This window comes from Scleropages formosus, chromosome 5 (assembly GCF_900964775.1).
Source record: "Scleropages formosus chromosome 5, fSclFor1.1, whole genome shotgun sequence".
Lineage (NCBI taxonomy): Eukaryota > Metazoa > Chordata > Actinopteri > Osteoglossiformes > Osteoglossidae > Scleropages > Scleropages formosus.
Genome location: NC_041810.1, coordinates 36,835,006 through 36,854,941, shown reverse-complemented (window position 1 = coordinate 36,854,941; position 19,936 = coordinate 36,835,006). Strand labels below are relative to the sequence as shown.

Here is a 19,936-nt window from a genome sequence, read left to right as displayed (position 1 = left end):
CCTTTAATGTTGCACTTTCACTCCTTCATTATCAGCTACTAATTGTCCAGTACAAGGTGGTGGTGGTCCAGAGTCTGACTGGCAAGCACAGGGACTATGCCCAGGAGAATATCCACTGGTACCTGGACTCAGAGATGTTTATTATTCTCAGCTGTCAGTTTTCCTCTCAGCTGACTTACTAAACAGCTACATTTGTCACTTTAGAAAAAGGATATCTGTATCATACTATTCCCTTCTCTACTGTACCACTGCTGGGAACTGTGTTCAGCATTCTGTGTCCCCCTTGGGAGAAGAGTGCTCTGTAAAAAGAAATTAAATGAAACTTATGTAGATATTCTCTGCACTGGCTTCCCATTGCTGCCTGAATCAAATTCAAAACCCTAGTTACTGTGTACAAATGCATCAATAGAACTGCTCCTAGCTATTTACAAGACTTAATCAACCGCTACACCACAGCCAGGCCACTTCGGTCATCTACGTCTGCTCGCTTGGTGGTCACGTGCACGAAAGGTAAAGCTCGGAGGTTCTCGGTTCTGGGTCCGTTGTGGTGGAATGACCTTCCCCTGTCACTCTGAACTGCAGAAACTCTCTCTTTATTCAAGAAAGGTCTGAAAACTCACTTTTTCCAGATCACTTCGCCCAAGACCTCTCCAGCTCATTTACGATGTAACTGTTCAAGCATCGTAACTCCATAAGCATACTCAGATACAACCTTCATTCAGCCACTACTCTGGCATTGTATGTGCTTATTTGGGTATCTTATAATATTAAAAAAAAATATTGGTGGGAGGGTATCAGGCTTTGTCTATCCTGTGTTTTATGCACCTACTCGAACAATGAACCTCGGAACAGCAAGTGGTAGGTAACAAACTAGGTTTACTTCAGACTTTCATGTCTGCAGCTATGTCTCATTCTCTTAATGTAAGGCAGAAATTGTACTTTTGCTGAGATGTACATTGCGTTGGACAAAAGCATCTGCTCAATGAGTAAATGTAACATAAGTGTAGATATAGGGTACACTGGAAGAAGACATTTTGATCAACTGTCTGACAGATGTTTATTGACATATTTAATACCAAGCTAATGAGGTGTATATATATATTTTTTTTTCAATATAAGCTTTTTAACATGATCACTAACCCACACCCTTCCCTAACCATCTTCTTTAGTCTTACACTGAAATGAGTAGTCAGTTATGTTCTATCAAGATTGATATTTTGTCCTAACATTCAAATTTTTAGATTATCTGTCACAACTTCTGTAGTTAAAGAAAACATGTTTTCCTTGTTTAACAAGTACATCAATGTGTTTCTTATGTCAGAATTATGAGAGATGTACATCGCTTTAGAGAAATGCATTTGCTAAATGAATAGATGTACATGTAATGTAAATGTAAAAATCTGCCACCTCTTTGCCTATGTCACTCTTTTTCTAAACGTTCATCACAGCTGGACAGCTACAAGTCTTTCACAATACTCGAAGGTCTTTGCAGCCAGAACGGGGTCTCTGGCCAGGGGAGAGGGCAAAACAAGGGAGCAATCGCTGTCAAAGTATTTCCCAGAAATGCCTTCCGTTTCCTCTGCCACTGCACAGTAGATGGTGCTGGCAGCACCCTCCTCTGAAGACTGCAAAAACACGCAACAGACATATTAACACACTAACAAAAGACTTCCACATCATTACACATGTAAAACTGTCACAGTACAGCACAACCTTGAAAGGCTCTTGAATCAGAGGTTCACTACCATATTTTTCATTCATAGGAGTTCCCTTGGTCTTTACTTTAAGCCATGAGGGGGGATACATCATACATGAGATGCCTGTCCATTGCAAGATAGATAGATACACACACACACACACACACACACACACACACAGTCTGAAGCCGCTTGTCCTGAGGGGAGGGTTGTGGCAAGCCAGAGCCTAACCTGGCAACACAGCGCACAAGGCTAGGGGGGGAGGGGACACACCCAGGATGGGACACCAATCCATCGCAAAGCACCCCAAGCAGGACTCGAACCCCAGACCTACCAGAGAGTAGGCCCTGGCCATTGCAAGACATTATATATTGATGTTGAAGCAACAGCCTTGCACCCAATGCTTCCAGGATAGGCTTCACTTCACTGCAACCCTGCTCTGGAGAAGTGGTTATTTAAATTGAATGGATGAATAGATCTTTGCATTTTGAAAGAATTTCAAAGGTTGTTGCAAGTGAGTTTTCTGAACTTCCACCTCAAAACTATTGTTGCTATAGCATATGTTACTCACACCCAATTTCCTCTTCCTGACTCTATACCCTACTCCCCTTTTCCTTTAGAAGTTGTTTCTGAAGAAATTAGCAATTTAAATGTATTTAACAATGGTACTTTTTAAAAAACTGATGCCATTAAAGTGTTGTAGTGAGAGAAAGGTTCACCATGAAAAACACATTTAGCTTAAGCAATTTGATTGAAATGGTGTTCACTGAAAAACCCAGAGAACAAACCTGTCTTAAGTTTCAGTGAATTGTTTAAAATTTTGTTCTTTCTATGTGAGCTTTACATTTTAAACTTATGGACACTTAATACAAAGTGAGCTTGTTTGGGGAGAGGAATCATGGCAGGGCTATACATAAGGACCTTTGGACACAAAGTCCACAGATTTGAATCTCATCTCCAGGTGTAGTACTCTTGAGCAAGGCACTTACCCTAAATTGCTCCAGTAAAATTACCCAGCTCTACAAATGGGTAAATAACTGTAGGTAGATTAATACTGTAAGCTACTCTGGAAAAAAGCATCAGCTAAATGAACTGTGAATGTAATGTAAAGAACAGTTCAATTTTTCATCTTCTGAAGAACACTGGTTCCCTGAATCACAAATTAATACACACACACACACATTTTCAGAACCGCTTGTCCCATACGGGGTCACGGGGAACCGGAGCCCACCCGGTAACGCAGGGCGTGAGGCCGGAGGAGGAGGGGACACACCCAGGACGGGACGCCAGTCCGTCGCAAGGCACCCCAAGCGGGACTCGAACCCCAGACCCACTGGAGAGCAGGACTGCGGTCCAACCCACTGCGCCACCGCACCCCCCACTCCACAAATTAATATTACATGGTAAAATTTTGGTGTACAAATCATAACTCTTCACTATCGGTTGTTTTAGATCATTATGGGTGATTATGGTATAGGCTTGTAGCCTCATAACACAAGAATACAGCAAAGCACTAAAAAGTGCAGGAGAAACTTGGACAATGTTACTGACAACCATAGTTACCTTGAAAAAGAAGATTCCCACTATGCTGAAGATCAGTCTAACCAGCAAGCTGTAGTTTCTCATCACCTCTGTCATCACCACACCAGGGTGCAGAGAGTTTGCTGTTACACCTGGTGCACAGAGTCATAAAAGTGACTGAGTTATTGCAATAGATAACATATTAACATAAAACTGACTCCATTGACCTCTTTCTCTATCAACTCTGAGTAAGACTTGCAAAGCCTTTCACAGCACTGCTGCATGGTTATTTAATTGGGAATGAATTACAAAAAAAACTTTGAAGCATTCTTGTCACAGTACTCTGAAATTAAACCAATATTTTTGGCCAAATTAAGTTGATTTCCAGTCAAAGCAAGGTCTGTATAATGAAAATATTTTCGTCCACTGGACAATCTTTCCCTCCAAGGCTCCCATGTGCTACATACGGCTGGTAGTACCTGTGCCATGGAGTCTGCTTGCCAACTCATTGGTCCATAGGATGTTGTGCAGCTTGGTGTGGTTGTAGACTGTGTCCAAATGGTAGATGAGGTTTTCCCCTTTGAAATGAGAGAGATCAAACTTGCCCTTCCTGTGGTTTGCCGAGGACATGTTCACGACCCGAGCTGGTGCTGAGCGCTTCATTAGGTCTTTGGCAACAAGAGAAGAGTTCAAATGCAGTGACACATTTTTTTGGATGTAATCAGATGTAAGAAAGAGGTGCACTAAAAATTCCTGCAGTAAGACTGGCATGTAGTTGATCAGACAAGATTATTCCAACAAATTAAACACAGTGAAATCTGACCTAGCAGCAAGTGGGTGAGTAGAAAGGGTCCCACTAGGTTAGTGGCAAAGGACACCTCGAGCCCATCTGGTGTGATCCCCCTTGGAAGACCTTCAGAAGCAAAAGCATGTGTATGATGGGGATCATAATGTAGCAACAATAACCATAAAATCATGCCTGCCTAAAAACTTTTAATATAATACATTCTGATTAACAATCAGCATACATAGCCAGAGAAAACTGGTCAGAAAATAATTTTTCACCTCACATAACTGCTCTCGGACCTCTACATAGACAATTGTTAACTTACTGTCAGGAATTTATACAGAGATAAAACTTTCTGCGCCCGAAACGGCACCTGAAGCCCCGGCGTTGTTCACAAGGATGTGTAGCTTATGTTCCTCTTGCAGAATGGAAGCCGCAAACTTGCGGACAGAGGCGAGGGATGAGGTGTCCACCAAGCGCAGGTGCACGTCCGGATTGCCGCTGAGCTCTCGAATGTCCCGCAGGGCCGCCGTCCCACGCGCCTCATTGCGGCACGCGAGGATAACGCGCGCGCCCCGCCGAGCAAAGTCCAGCGCGATGAACTTGCCTATTCCTTCACACACACGGTTCGTAAGACAGAAAAACAGTGAAAGTGCGCCGCAAAAGTATTAAATACTTGAAAAATAAGGTCCCGAGATGAAAAAATGTTACATCTCACATAAGTAAAATCAAAGCAAAACAAATATGGAGAAAAGCGTCTGCTAGATAAATAAATGTAAATATATAACGCAGCAGGCTAGCAAATACTCCTATTAAAATCTAAAACTAAACATTCATAAAACCCTAGAGGTGTTAATGATGTAAATGAAAGTTAACCATAAATTTTCAACCTGTTTACAAGGTACAATCGCGTCCAGCCTACTCGGAATGAAAGAAAAACTTTTTTATCCCCTTCAAATCGGCATTAGAAGAAAAGTCTCTGTCATAATGATTAGGTGCATTTTTAAATTACCTGTATTAGCTCCGGTAACAATGGCTGTCTTGCCTTTCAGTTGTACCGGACAGTGGCGCGGATTCCACGAGCCTTTCCGCTGAACTCGAACGACGAAACCCAAAACGAACGTGGAAATGGCCCACAGTGGGTGTGAAAAGATCTGAGTCCAACTCCACGCCATTTAGGAATTTATAGAAATCAAGTCAGCCTTTAACTCGGTAAACAGAATACGAGTATGGCAGAGCAGAGGTCAGTGGAAGAATGAAACCGCTCCAGCAACTGATTGATTAGTTCTCCGTAAGGTTTTTTTTTTTTTTTTTTTTTTGGCTGGTTGGAATTCCGGCTTAACCGTTGCCAGCATAGGTTCCTTCTCCAAAAAAGGAACAAATCCGCAAACATTACTCTCTTTCACACCAATGTATCGCTAGGCATTAGTCAAATAAAAATTAAGCTTATCATGAAAGAGTCATTTTAAAATATATCGTCATACTATAAACACTAAGTTTCCTTGGTAAAAATAACGTATGCGGAGCTTCTGGCTAGATAAACATCTACAAAAAGTCCATATTAAATGGTGGTAAATGGCTGCATATACATACATAATACATACTAACAGCACTTTAAGTATAAAGAAAATACTTTCATTTATCGAATGCGATAAAGTACGAGTGACTTTTTCAACAACTAACCCACAAGCCGAGCATATATATTCAGCCTTAAACAATCATCCATCCAGCCATCCAATTTCAGTTAGATCTATTTATTGTCCTGAGCAGGGCTGCAATGATCTGGAGACAGTCTCAGAAGCATTGGGGGGAGATCCAGATACACACAGTCGCTCTTTCACACACTAAAGACAGTTCAGCATCACCATTTTGCCTTAACAACATGTCTTTGGACTAGTAGGAGGAAACCCACACAGATATGGCAGGGAAACATGAAAACTACACACAGGTTAACCGAATCTATGTTATTCACACCACCCAAACACCGAGACGAAGCAGAAACACTGCTCTGAACTCATGACAGCAATGCTAATGCTAATAATAAAATAATTTGTAACAGAATCTGATAAAGTAGGAAAGAATGTATTAATGTAAACTCAGCAAGACCAGCTCAACACACCCATACTGACAACTGCACTGAACGAATTGACTTCATGTGCATTTCTTTATATATTGTCTAAACATTGCATATAATGGTCATGGTTTCCTCAGGATTATTTAAAACAGGAGCCTAGAATTTCCATAAACTGCAGCTGTTTATGAAGAATGCTGGGAAGGGAAACCACAGCCCAAGGCTTAAGAGAGTCTAATGCAGAAGAAATAAACAAACGAGGTTGTGATCTATACTCTGCTTAGTCTGCTTAACTGTCACGCCCCTGGGAACATCTGTCACTAATTGGTGACACCCAGGATAAAAGGATAAAAGGAACTTTGGGTGGGCAAGATAATACTCTTGTAAATTCCGGGGCGGGGGTTTAAAGCAGTCTTTTGTTCTGTGGCTCTTGTCATGGTTCCTGGTTCTTGTTGTGATGTTTGTGCCTTGGAGATCTTTTGCTTGTCTTTGACCTTGATCCTGTCCAGCCCTTTGAACCTGAAGAAACAAATAAAACCAACCCACACTTGGGTTAACAACTTACCTGCCTGTCTTCAGCCTGTCTGTTGTTATGACATTAGCTTAGTTTAAAGAATGTTCTGTCTGATAAACAGGAACCTGTTGAGTGAATAGCATTGCTAAGCAAGACTGTTCTCTGTCCTTTGCAATAGGATAAGTAAGACATGTGATACATAAGCTAAAGGTGTCTTTCTCCTCTCATACAACTTCTACAGTTTAAGAATGCTATTGGCATGATAGTCTGGCAAACAAGTTGTGTAATGTAGCTATTCTTTCCATTAAGTGTATACCTGACCAACAAAGTATATATGCAGAGAAGCTGCTTGTAAGTCAAATCTTTCTGTAGGCTTCTGTGACTGTGAAGACAAGAGTCCTCAGCATTGTGAAAAAAACCTTGCTGAATGTTACTCTCCCCAAAAAGGGAAAAAGTCAGCTGTGCGACCGGGCAATTATACCGTAAGTATAAAGGGGACAACTCAATGAAGCCGAACGTGAAACCTCATCCCGAGAAACTGCAATGAGAACTTCATGCTTTGTGATTTGAGCTACCTGTTGTCCTAACCCTTGTTCCTTTTCCTTGGTGATCGACTCCCTCGGCTCCCTGACCTACGCACCGTCCCCAACTTTTGATCTTTGGATTTCCCCTTTGGCACGACGTCCGCCTGTCTTGACCACTCTCACAGAATTTCCTTTGTAAATAAAAGAGCACTGCACCTGAGTCCACAGAGTCCGTCTCTTGAGTCAAGCATGACACTTGTTCATCTTAAGTGAGTAATGAAAATGTACCAATAATTATATTAATATCTTCAATGAAGCTGAGTAGCTCCTTGTTGACAAAAAACAGTTCCAAGTGCTTTTTGGTGTTTTTCAGGGTGGTTTCACTCATGTTACTTACGTGATCCTGTTACACTGGTAGGTACAGATTGAAGGTTAACTAGTTACGATCGGAAATAGCCTCCTTTAAAGGAATAATGATTACACAGTATCCCGGCACTGAGGCAGTAGGGCTGGGCACCGAGCTGTGAGATGATAAAGGCCAGGCAGGTGAGGCTGTGTAGACAGAAAAGAATAAATCGGAAAAGGAAAAACCAAGGGTCCAAAGTTAAAGTGGCCCCCTTGGTTTAGTGTAAATAATGATTTGGTTGGCATTTTAAATAAGATGAAGGGGTCATCAGAGAATAAATAGGATAGATTGGGGGAGATTAAGGGGTGCGGTGGCGCAGTGGGTTGGACCACAGTCCTGCTCTCCAGTGGGTCTGGGGTTCAAGTCCCTCTTGGGGTGCCTTGCGATGGACTGGCGTCCCATCCTGGGTGTGTCCCCTCCCCCTCCGCCCCTATGCCCTGTGTCACCGGGTAGGCTCCGGTTCCCCGTGACCCTGTATGGGACGAGTGGTTCTGAAAGCGTGTGTGTGTGTGTGTGTGTGTGTGTGTGTGTGTGTGTGTGTGGGAGGTTATTTATACTGTAGTTATGAGGCAGAGAGACCTGGAGTAATACAGGTGAAGAATAAAGAGCAGCTGGGTGTAGTGAAGTCAAGATGGTAGGTAGAGATAGAGAGGCTTGTTCAGGGGAGAAGGCAGCTTAAAAGGCGATGGAGGGGGAAAGGGAGGGCATTTGTGTTTTGCAAGCAGGCATAAAGAGTAGACTAGCTATACTAAGGAGGGCAGAAGATCTTAGAAGGAAGAGGAGGAAGAAGGAGTGAGCCAGGGTGGCATTTTTCAGAGATCCTTTCAAGTTTGTAAAGGCTTTCTTTGGAAAGAACTCTGGGGCATTAAAGGTAGAAAAGCAGGAGCTGGAAGGTTATCATGAGGTGAACTTTGCTGAAGAACATAATGGTGGACTTGAGTTGTCAGTGGACATCCTCGTGTAGGGGAGATAGAGTGGGAAATAGATGTGTGCTCCCAAGGTGGGGAAAGGTGCAGGATGTTGCATGTTCTCCCCGTGTCTGCGTGGGTTTCCTCCGGGTGCTCCGATTTCATCCCACAGTCCAAAGGCATGCTGATTAACTTCACCCATAGTGTGTAAGTGACACAGAGAGTGTGTTCCACTGATGTATGGATGAGTGACCCATTGTAATACTGTATCTAATAGTGTAAGTCACTTTGGTGAATAAGGCACATGGGCTGATAACACTACATAGAGTTCATTGGAAGTCGCTTTGGAAGAAAGCGTCTGCTGAATAAATTTAAATGTAATGTAAACCCAAATGGTGAAATGTTATTGGACTTGTGTGCAAGCCATAGTTTTTCCATAACAAACACCATGTTCGAACACAAGGGTGCTCATAAGTGTACTTGGTCCCAGACCTCCTTGGGCCAAAGGTCAATGATCGACTTTGTAGTCGTTTCATCTCACTTGAGGCCGCATGTTCTGGACACTCGGGTGAAGAGAGTTGCTGAGCTGTCAACCGATCACCATCTGGTGGTGGGCTGGATCAGATGGCAGGAAAAACTGACAGACAGACTCAAGTGTATAGTGAGGGTGTGTTGAGAACGACTGTCAGAGGACTCTGTCCAGAATGATTTTAACTCCCACCTCCGTGAGAACTTCTCCCATGTCCCGGAGGAAGTTGGGGACATGAAGTCTGAATGGACCCTTTTCAAAACCTCCATTGTGGAAGCAGCCAGGCGCAGCTGTGGTCAAAACTTGTTGGTGCCAGTCACGGCGGCAACCCAAGAACCCGCTGGTGGACACTGGTGGTGAGGGAAGCCGTCAAGGGGAAGAAGGAGGCCTTTAGGGCCTGGTTGGCTCTAGGGACTCCTGACTCAGCAGATTGGTAACGGCAGGCAAAAAAGGCAGCAGTGGCAGCAGCTGCAGTTGCACAAGCAAAATCCGGAGCATGGGAGGAATTTGGAGAGGCCAAGGAGAATGATTTTCGGTTGGCCTCGAAGAGGTTCTGGAGAACCATCCAGCAGCTCAGAAGGAGTCAGAGGAGCTTTGCTCAAGCTGTGCTCAGGAAAGGTGGAGAAACTCTGACCTAAAATGAGGACATTGTTGGGAGGTGGAAGGAGCACTTTGAGGACTCTTAAACCCGAGAGATATGCCTCCCTTACAGGAGTCAAAGCCAGAGGCTTCCAGGGTATCAGAGTCCATTTCCCTGGTGGAAGTCACTGAGGTAGTTGGAAAGCTCCACAGTGGCAAAGAGGCCACTGCGGGTGGATGAAATTCACTTGGAACTGCTTAAGGCCCTGGATGTTGTGGGGCTGTCATAGCTGACATGCCTCTACAATGTTGCATGGACCTCAGCTACAGTGCCTTTGGATCGGCAAACTGGGGTGGTGGTCCCTATCTATAAAAAATGGGACCGGGGAGTGTGTGCCAACTATCGGAAAGTCTATGCCAGGGTGCTGGAAAGGAGGCTCCGGTCAGTAGTTGAACCTCAGATTGAAGAGGAACAATGCAGATTCTATCCTTGCAGTGGAACAGTGGACCAGCTTTTTACTCTCTCACAGATAATTGAGGGGGCATGGGAGTTTGCTAATCCAGTCTACATATGTTTTGTGGACTTGGGGAAGGTCTACACATGAATATCATCATACCCATCTTCCCCAACAACAAACCCTGGGTCACGTGTTACCTGAAGGCCATCAATCAGAAAAAAATAGATCCTTTAGGGGAGGTGACAAGGTTCTGGGAATGTAGACTGAACTGAAGACAAAAATTTGTGAGGCAAAAGAGTTACAGGAGGAAGCTGAGAAAGTGCAGGAGTGACAATGTGCAGGAGTTGTGGAAGAGCCTAAAATCCTTTAGTGACTACATAGAGTCCAGTGGCTGCTCTAGAGGTGATTGCGATAGCCCGCAGAGCTGTGTTCTCAGCCCTCTCCTGTACTCCTTATATACCTACAACTGCATGGCCAAACACAGCTCCAATGTAATCATAAAATTTGTGGATGACACAATGGTGGTAGGTCTGATCACAACAATGAGGAAATAGCCTACAGAGAAGAGGTCACGCTCTGACACACTGGTGCCAGGAGAACAACCTCTCGCTCAACATCAAAAAGACCAAGGATCTTGTAATGAACTTTAGGAGACAGGACAGGGAGCTCACCCCTATCACCATCGACGGGACGCCAGTGCAGCAGGTTAACAACTTCAAGTTCCTCGGTGTTCATATCACTGAGGACCTCACATGGTCCACTCATATTGAGGCAGTACTGAAGAAAGCTCACCAGTGCCTCTTCTTTCTCTGGCAGCTGAGGAAGTTTGGTATGAGCCACCACATCCTCAGATCATTCTTCACCTGCACCGTGGAAGGCATCCTGACTGGCTGCATCACCGCCTGGTATGGGAACAGCACCACCTCAACTGCAAAGCTCTGCTGAGAGTGGTGCGGACAGCCCAGCACATCGTCGGAGGTGAGCTTCCCTCCCTCTAAGACATCTACAGCAGACGGTGTGTGAGGAAAGCACGGAGGATCATCGGAGACTCTAGCCACCGGAGCCATCGGCTGTTCTCGCTGCTACCATCCTCCAGACGGTATCGTAGCATCAGATCCCGCACCAGCAGGATATGGGACAGCTTCTTCTCACAGGCCATCAGACTGTTGAACTCTTACAAATAAAGGAAGAAGCATAATGGCGCCGCGGATGGCCGCCTCGGTGTGGAGCTCCACAGTTGTTTTACTGTTTTTGTTAGTTTGCCCTGTCTTTAGTTATACTCCGACAATCAGTTTTACCAGGGAAGAACTGCTGAACATTCGGCAGTACACACCACCCGACATTTTACCGGTTTTCGACTTTTCTGACGTTTTGCTGGACATTGTAGTCGGAGGTGCAGCGGCGCTGCTCAAGCGCTCCAAAGACGCGCAAGCGCGGAAAGCGAGCCGGCGCGCTTGTCAAGCTCCGAAAGCGCGGCTTTAGAACAGCGCTGCCTAGTATCCATCTGGCGAACCTCCGCTCCTTACCCAATAAAATGGACGAACTTTTCCTCCTGTCCCAAAGAAACAAGGACTTTTTAAACTCTGCTGCTCTGTGCTTCACGGAAACCTGGCTGAATGAAGCCATCCCGGACAGCGCGCTACATCTGCCGGGCTTCCAGCTGTTCAGAGCGGATCGCGACGCGGAATCAGCGGGGAAATCACGTGGCGGTGGGACATGCTTCTACATCAACGAAAGGTGGTGTACAGATGTGACAGCGTTGAAGAAGATGTGCTGTCCCGACCTAGAAGCGCTCTTCATCAACTGCAAGCCTTTCTACTCGCCGCGGGAGTTTTCCTCCTTCATCCTCGTAAGTGTTTACATTCCACCGCAAGCGTGCGTGAACGCAGCGCTGCGACAGCTGGGCGACCAGATCACTGACACAGAGCAACAACACCCGGACTCTGTTATAATCATTCTCGGGGACTTTAATAAAGCAAATCTCTCCCGTGAACTGCCAAAATACAGACAGCATATTACATGTCCCACCAGAGACAGTAATATTTTGGACCACTGCTACACCACAGTAAAGGATGCATATCACTCTGTTCCACGGGCAGCTTTGGGGCTCTCTGATCACTGCCTGGTTCATCTTATACCGACCTACAGGCAGAAACTGAAATCAGCTAAACCTGTAATAAGGACTGTTAAAAGATGGACTGGGGAAGCAGAGCAGGACTTAGAAGCCTGCTTCGAGTGCACTGACTGGAGTGTTTTTGAGGCTGCTGCTAGCGATCTAGATGAGTTCACAGACTCTGTAACATCATACGTCAGTTTCTGTGAGGATATGTGCATCCCTACCAGGACTCGTTTAACATACAACAATGACAAACCGTGGTTCACTGCAAAACTCAGACAGCTTCGTCAGGCCAAAGAAGACGCCTACAAGAACGGGGACGGAGTCTTGTATAAACAGGCCAAAAACACACTGGCAAAGGAGATCAGAGTGGCTAAGAGAAACTACTCTAAAAAGCTGAAAAAACAGTTTTCAGCCAACGATCCTGCGTCGGTGTGGAAAGGCATGAAAGACATCACAAATTACAAGACACCACCCCCCGGCACCGTGTCAACTCAACAACTAGCCGACGATTTGAATGAGTTTTATTGCAGGTTTGATAAACCCTGTCTCACACCCTACACCCATTCAGACCCTCTCTCCACCAATCACTTAACAACTCAAGTAACCCCCACCTCCCCCCCTCCTGTACCTTTGATCTGCGAAGAGGAGGTGCGTCGGGTCTTCATCAAACAGAAGACAAGGAAAGCACCAGGCCCAGACGGTGTCTCACCGGCCTGCCTAAAAACCTGTGCTGACCAGCTGGCCCCTATCTTCACAAAGATCTTCAACAGATCACTGGAGATGTGCGAAGTTCCTTCCTGCTTCAAACGCTCCACCATCATCCCCATCCCAAAGAAACCCAAAATCACAGGACTTAATGACTACAGACCTGTTGCCTTAACATCTGTGGTCATGAAGTCACTTGAAAAACTGGTGTTGGACTACCTGAAAGACATCACTGGACCCTTGCTGGACCCCCTGCAGTTTGCTTACCGAGCAAACAGGTCTGTGGATGATGCAGTCAACATGGGACTGCACTACATTCTGCAACATCTGGACAAACCAGGGACTTATGCGAGAATCCTGTTCGTGGACTTCAGCTCAGCCTTCAACACCATCATCCCACACCTCCTCCTGTCCAAATTAACCCAACTCTCCGTGCCCACCTCCATCTGTCAGTGGATCACCAACTTTCTGACAGACAGGCAGCAGATAGTGAGGCTGGGAAAATTCTCATCCGAAACTCGCACAATCAGTACTGGAGCCCCCCAGGGATGTGTGCTCTCCCCACTGCTCTTCTCCCTGTACACCAACGACTGCACCGCTAAAGACCCCTCTGTCAAACTCCTGAAGTTTGCAGACGACACCACACTCATCGGCCTCATCCGGAATGGCGACGAGTCTGCCTATAGACAGGAGGTCCAAGAGCTGGCTGTCTGGTGCAGTCATAACAACCTGGAGCTGAACACGCTCAAAACAGTGGAGATGATCGTAGACTTTAGGAGAAACACCTCAGCATTATCCCCACTCACCATCATGAACAGCACTGTGGCAACAGTGGAGTCATTCAGGTTCCTGGGCACCACCATCTCACAGGACCTGAAGTGGGAGCCCCACATAGACTCCATTGTGAAGAAGGCCCAGCAGAGGTTGTACTTCCTTCGCCAGCTGAGGAAGTTAAACCTGCCACAGGAGCTACTGCTGCAATTCTACTCTGCAGTCATTGAGTCCGTCCTCTGCACCTCTATAACTGTCTGGTTCGGCTCAGCTACGAAGTCGGACATCAGAAGACTGCAGCGGATAGTTCGGACTGCCGGAAGAATCATCGGCACATCCCCCCCCAGCTCTCCAAGAACTGCACTCGTCCAGAGTCAGTAAAAGGGTGAGCAAAATCATTCTAGACCCCTCACATCCAGGCCACTTCCTCTTCGAACCTTTGCCATCTGGCCGGCGCTACAGAGCACTGTGCACCAGGACAGCCAGGCATAAGAAAAGTTTCTTTCCTCAGGCCATCTACCTCATGAACACCTAAATCTCTCCCCTAGAGAGTAAACCGTGCAATACATAATGCTATTTATATTTATAACTATTTATCACATTTCTCTTACACTCCCTTGCATTTGTATCTAGCGACTGTTTTTGTACTATTTTTGTATATTGGGTACTTTATATTTTTTAAATATTTTTTATCCCGTGCTCACATACTCTATCTTCTCATCTGTGTCTTGTCACTGTCATTCTGTCTGTGCTGTGGTAGTTCCTGTCACCAAGACAAATTCCTTGTATGTGCGAACATACTTGGCAATAAAGCTCGTTCTGATTCTGATTCTGATTCTGAAATAAGTAATAACACCACCACATGGACTACTCACTGTACCTCCCATGCACTGCGCTCACCACCAACATTGGATATTGTATACTGTATATTTCATTATGTGAATACTGTGCACACTATCCATACTGTACAGGCATTTATTGTGTATATTGTACATATTTTTTGTGGTTTGTATATCTATAACATATGCCAAACAGCTGTGGAGAACGCACCGATTTGATTTGATAGATAAATAAGTTAAATCGGTTCATTAGAACATTTGACAAAGGGCCTTCAATTCTCTACATTTCACTGGCTCGTACCTCAGCACAATTCATGCAGCCAAAATGCTCCTTCTCTCCTCCCTACTTGTGGCCAAGCTGTACTTCAGTTGTCCTTACCTCCCTTCTCACCATCAATCACCATTTTCCATGGAAACACACACCCAGTCACTCTAAACCCTGGTGCAGAGTGCAACACTGCATAGTGTCCAGTTTAAGGTCTAGCATGTATTAAATCCCTGGTCAGGACCTCAGCAGACCCCATCCATTTTCCATATCAGGCCCACACTGGAATGGAAGACACCATCATCTCCCCGCTGAACAAGGGCCAATGTGACAGGGACAAGGCAGGGAGCACTGTGAGAATCATGTTCTTTGATTCCTCCAGCATGTTCAACACCATACAGCCTAGGGTGAGAAGGGAGAAAAGCTTTGATCTCCACAGATGGATGCATTCATGGTGTCCTGGATTCTGGACAATCTGAAGGGCAGACTGCAGTTTGTTCAGCTGTCTCACTGTGCATCAGACATGGCCATGTGCAGCACTGGGGACCCACCTGGGACAGTTCTGGTTCCCTTCACCATGTACACCTCTGAATTTAGGGAGAACACTCAGATGTTCTCAGATAAAACAGGAATTGTTGGATGTTTCAAGGATGGGCAGGAGGACCAAGTACAGGAATCTGGTGAAGGACTTTATTAAGCAGTGCAAGCTGAACCAGCTGTAGCGCAACTTTGAAACAACCAAGAAAATAATGGTGGACTTCAGGAGGCCTAAGAGTTCAGTGTGCTTTGTGAGGATTGATGGAATGGAGGTAGTAGGGAGACACACACACACACACACACACACACACACACACTGGAAAGAGTCATTGTGCAATCCAGATGTGGAACTACTTTGTTTATCACTGAGGCCTTTTTACCTTCCGCGAGAATTTGGGAATATCATCAGTTGTGCAGCATATGTTCCACCAAGAGGGAATGCCGCCAAAGCGGCTAGCTGCATAACTGACTGTGTTCACATGCAACTACAAGGTACTCCAGGAGCTCCGATTTTTATTCTTGGTGATTTTAACCATTGTAGACTGGACTTCTCACTTCCAGAGTATGAACAGTATATCAAATGTAATACCCGAGGCAATAAGATTTTAGATAAAAGTTATGGAAATGTGAAGGATGCACAGGGGGTGGGGTGGCGCAGTGGGTTGGACCGCAGTCCTGCTCTCCGGTGGGTCTGGGGTTCGAGTCCCGCTTGGGGTGCCTTGCGATGGACTGGCGTCCCATCCTGGGTGTGTCCCCTCCCCCTCCGGCCTTACGCCCTGTGTTACCGGGTAGGCTCCGGTTCCCCGTGACCCCATATGGGACAAGCGGTTCAGACAATATGTGTGTGTGAAGGATCTATATGTTGCCAAGTCAAAGCATTCATAGGTGCCTCATTGTTGAACTGCGATCACGACATGATTCACTTGATTCCTGTCTATAGAACTCTTTCAAAAAGGGTAAAACCACAGACAAAGGCTGTCTGTTTGGTCTGATGATAGCATTGAAATTTTGAAGGGTTGCTTTGCTTGTATGGACTGGGAACTGTTTCATGAAATGGACATTGAGGATACCACAGTGAGAATAGCAGACTATACTGACTTTTGTGTGGACACAGTTGTTGAGAAGAAAACTGTAACTATTTCCTAATAACAAAAGTTATATAACAAGGGAGGTAAAGGAGTGTTTAAACAGGAAGAAGTTGGCTTTTATCAATCAAGATAAAATGGAATTAAAATTAGTCCAAAAGGAATTAAATGCTTTGTTGAAGAGGACAAGTAAAAAACACAGAGATATTATAGAACAAAATTTTAATTTAGGGGACTCAAGTGGAGGAGTTCAAGTATCTTGGGGTCTTGTTCACGAGTGAGGGAAAAATGGAGCAGCAGGTTGACAGACGGATCGGTGCGGCGTCCGCAGTAATGCGGTCATTGTACCGGTCTGTTGTGGTGAAGAAGGAGCTGAGTCGTAAGGCGAAGCTCTCAATTTACCGGTCGATCTACGTTCCTACCCTCACCTATGGTCATGAACTCTGGATCATGACCGAAAGAATGAGATCGCAGATACAAGCGGCAGAAATGAGTTTCCTCCGCAGAGTGGCTGGGCGCACCCTTAGGGATGGGGTGAGGAGCTCAGTCACCCGGGAGGAGTTTGGAGTAGAGCCACTGCTCCTCTGCATCGAGAGGAGCCAGTTGAGGTGGCTCGGGCATCTGTTCCAGATGCCTCGTGGACGCCTCCCTGGGGAGGTGTTCCGGGCTTGTCCCACTGGGAGGAGGCCTCGGGGCAGACCCAGGACACGTTGGAGAGACTACGTCTCCCAGCTGGCCTGGGAACGCCTTGGGGTTCCCCCAGAGGAGCAGGAGGAGGTGTGCGGGGAGAAGAAAGTCTGGGGGGCTCTGCTTGGACTACTGCCCCCGCGACCCGGTCCCGGATAAGCGGAGGAAGATGGATGGATGGATGGACTCCAAGAAACTTTGGGATGCTATGAAAGTAGTAACTAATATGGAACCCCCCCAGAAAAAGGCCCATAACTAGTAATGACCAACAAAGAGCAGATAACTTAAATGACTTTTTTCTTAAGTTTGAGTCACCTTCTGGGCGAATGGTAGATAAGGACTCTATTATATGTAATTCAGATCAGAGATTAGAGGTAGCCCAACACATAGTTAGTTCGCTGTTTAGAGGCATACGAACCACAATATCTACAGGTCCTGATGGAATTTCTGCTTTTTTGATAAAAACTTGTGCCAATGAACTTACTCCAGCATTCTGCCTGATTTTTCCAGAAATCATTAGACTCGCATACCATCATGTCCTTGTGGAAAAACTAGAATTACGCTGGTTCCCAAGAAAAATTGCCCAGTTGAAAATTGTGCTTTTAGACCAGTGGCTTTGATTTCGAATGTTATGAAATGTTTTCAAAGACTTGTAGTAACTGTTCTAAAGGACAAGGTTAAATTATCCCTTGACTCATTTCAGCTCGCTTATAAGGCTGGACGGGGCCCTGAGGATACCATGAATTGTATCACTCATTTAGTGAATAGGCATTTAGAAGATACCCAAGCATATGCATGTCTGCTGTTTATAGATTTTAGTTCGGTTTATAACACACTTCAATCCCAGCTACTAATTAGGAAGCTGACAGAGTTAAAAGTGAACCCTTTTGCATTAAGTGGTTTTATTCATTTTTAAGAAATCAAACATAACAAGTCAGGGTCAACAATTCTTATTCTGAGGTGAAGACTACCAATATGGGGGTCCCGCAAGGCTGTGTTAGCTCACCCATTTTATTTACATTATACACTAATGAGTGCGTTACTAGTCAGGATAATACCTTCTTCATCAAATTTTTTGATGATACTGCAGTATTGAGTTTATTGTACAGAAACACTGTACCTTCGCAGTACTTTTCAGAAGTTGCCAGGTTTGTGGGGTGGTGTGACGATAATTCCTTGATTTTAAATGAAATGAAGACTGTTGAAATGATCTTTGACCCCAATCTGTGGGGGATCATAGTCCTGTAATAATACATGGTAATATTATTGAACAGGTTTCTTCATATAAATACTTGGGTGTTTATATTGATAATCTGTTATGTTGGTCTGCTCACATAAACAGTCTGCGTTCTAGATTGCAGCAGAGACTACATTTTTTGCGAAGGTTAAAAGTATTTGGGGTAAACCAGAAGATTCTGTTTCTGTTTTACCAATCTGTTTTTGAGAGCTTGATAAGGTATTGTATTACAGCATGGTACGGAAACTTGACTGTCCAATTAAAATCAAAACTTGGACGACTAGTACATACTGCTCTAAAATTATAGGGTGGGAAGAGAAAAGACCCATACAGGAGTTGTACGAGGCATCTATTTTAAAACAAGCTGAAAAAATTGTGGCTGATGACACACACATTTTACATGAGAAGTTTAACATGTTACCCTCAGGGAGACGATTTAGAATCTTGATCGGTAAATCAAATCGTTATAAGAATTCTTTTGTGCCAACTGCAGTGAAATTATTAAATAGGGAATTCCCAACACTGAGGTTTTAGACTGGTATAGAGGTTTTTAAACTTTGACTGTTGTTTATTTATTTTTTTAATTGATTTTTTATTTTTTTAACTGTATGTTAGGGTGTGTATTGTTTTATGTGAGTCAAATGTTTTGCACTGGCCGTGTCATGGTGTCCAAGACAAATTTCCATGGAAAGGGACAATAAAGTACATATTCTATTCTATTCTATTCTATTCTATTCTATTCTATTCAAGTTCAAATTCAAGTTCAAGTTTATTGTCATATCATGAAAACCTTCCTGAATGTTTCTCCACAGACTATGGGCAAGGACAGTAGAAATACTGCACAAACAAAACAATGACAAACAAAGCAATGTCAATGACAGTGAGTACAATACAATACAATAGAACAGCAATAACAATAAATAATGGTAACAGTACTAACAATAATGCCAGTTGACAGTCAGAGAACTCAGAACGAGAGAATGAGAATATAAATAACTAGGGGTACACCTGGACAACAGGATTGAGTGGATGTGCAACATTGAGGCTCTGTAGAAGAAAGAACAATTGCTTTTACTTTCTAAGGAGGCAGAGGTCATTTGCAGTGTGAAGGACTCTGTTGCTGATGTTTTATCAGTCTGTTGTTGATGAAGTAACCTGTTTCTGCAGTGGAATCCTGGCTCAGTAACATTACCGCATAGGATGCGAAACAGAATCAATAAGCTAACCAGGAAGGCTATCTCCATTTTGGAAATGAAACTGGACTCCCTGTTAGTTGTCTTACTGAAATGAACATTAATTGAACTTTTTGCCATAGTGGAAAAGGATTCCCATCCTGTGCACACCATTTTGGTCAAATACAGGAGCACGTTCAGCAACAGGATGATCCAGTTACAATGCTCCAACGAGTGCTACCAGAGGTCAATTCCACCAATAGCCATCATGCTCTACAGTGAGTCCTCATGCTGCTAGAGAGGTTACCTTTTAATAAGCAAGTGATACTGTATGTGCTGCTCTGTGCGATTTTAATACACCTTGCACAACCTCACTTTCCCTCCTATGTAAACACAGTTGCTTATTTATCTGTCTTCAATGCTTTTCTGTATATATGTATGTATATTATATACTGTATGCTACTGCAGCCAAAGAGAACTTCCCTCTATGACGAATGAAAGTTTAGTTTCGATTCAGTTCAATTC

The 19,936-nt window shown here is 44.5% G+C and overlaps 1 protein-coding gene across 1 annotated transcript; it reads right to left on the bottom strand.

Moving 5' to 3' along the window:
- Nucleotides 1-1,032: 1,032 nt before the first annotated feature.
- On the bottom strand, nt 1,033-5,279 carry LOC108931197 (retinol dehydrogenase 12). The gene is made up of 6 exons (XM_018746834.1): nt 5,018-5,279; nt 4,379-4,618; nt 4,042-4,131; nt 3,698-3,886; nt 3,261-3,370; nt 1,033-1,625 (listed from the first exon to the last, which is right to left on the bottom strand). The coding sequence occupies exons 1-6, from the start codon at nt 5,178-5,180 to the stop codon at nt 1,443-1,445; spliced, it is 975 nt and encodes a 324-aa protein (XP_018602350.1). The 5' UTR covers nt 5,181-5,279; the 3' UTR covers nt 1,033-1,442.
- Nucleotides 5,280-19,936: the final 14,657 nt, after the last annotated feature.

Bases quoted from the DNA above. Each gene is read 5' to 3' on its own strand.
- LOC108931197 (XM_018746834.1), bottom strand. From the start codon at position 5,180: ATGGCGTGGAGTTGGACTCAGATCTTTTCACACCCACTGTGGGCCATT. The intron at 4,619-5,017 runs GTAATTTAAAAA...GTGTGTGTGAAG, and splicing joins TGTTACCGGAGCTAATACAG to GAATAGGCAAGTTCATCGCG. The intron at 3,887-4,041 runs GTCAGATTTCAC...TTGTTGCCAAAG, and splicing joins ACTCACCCACTTGCTGCTAG to ACCTAATGAAGCGCTCAGCA.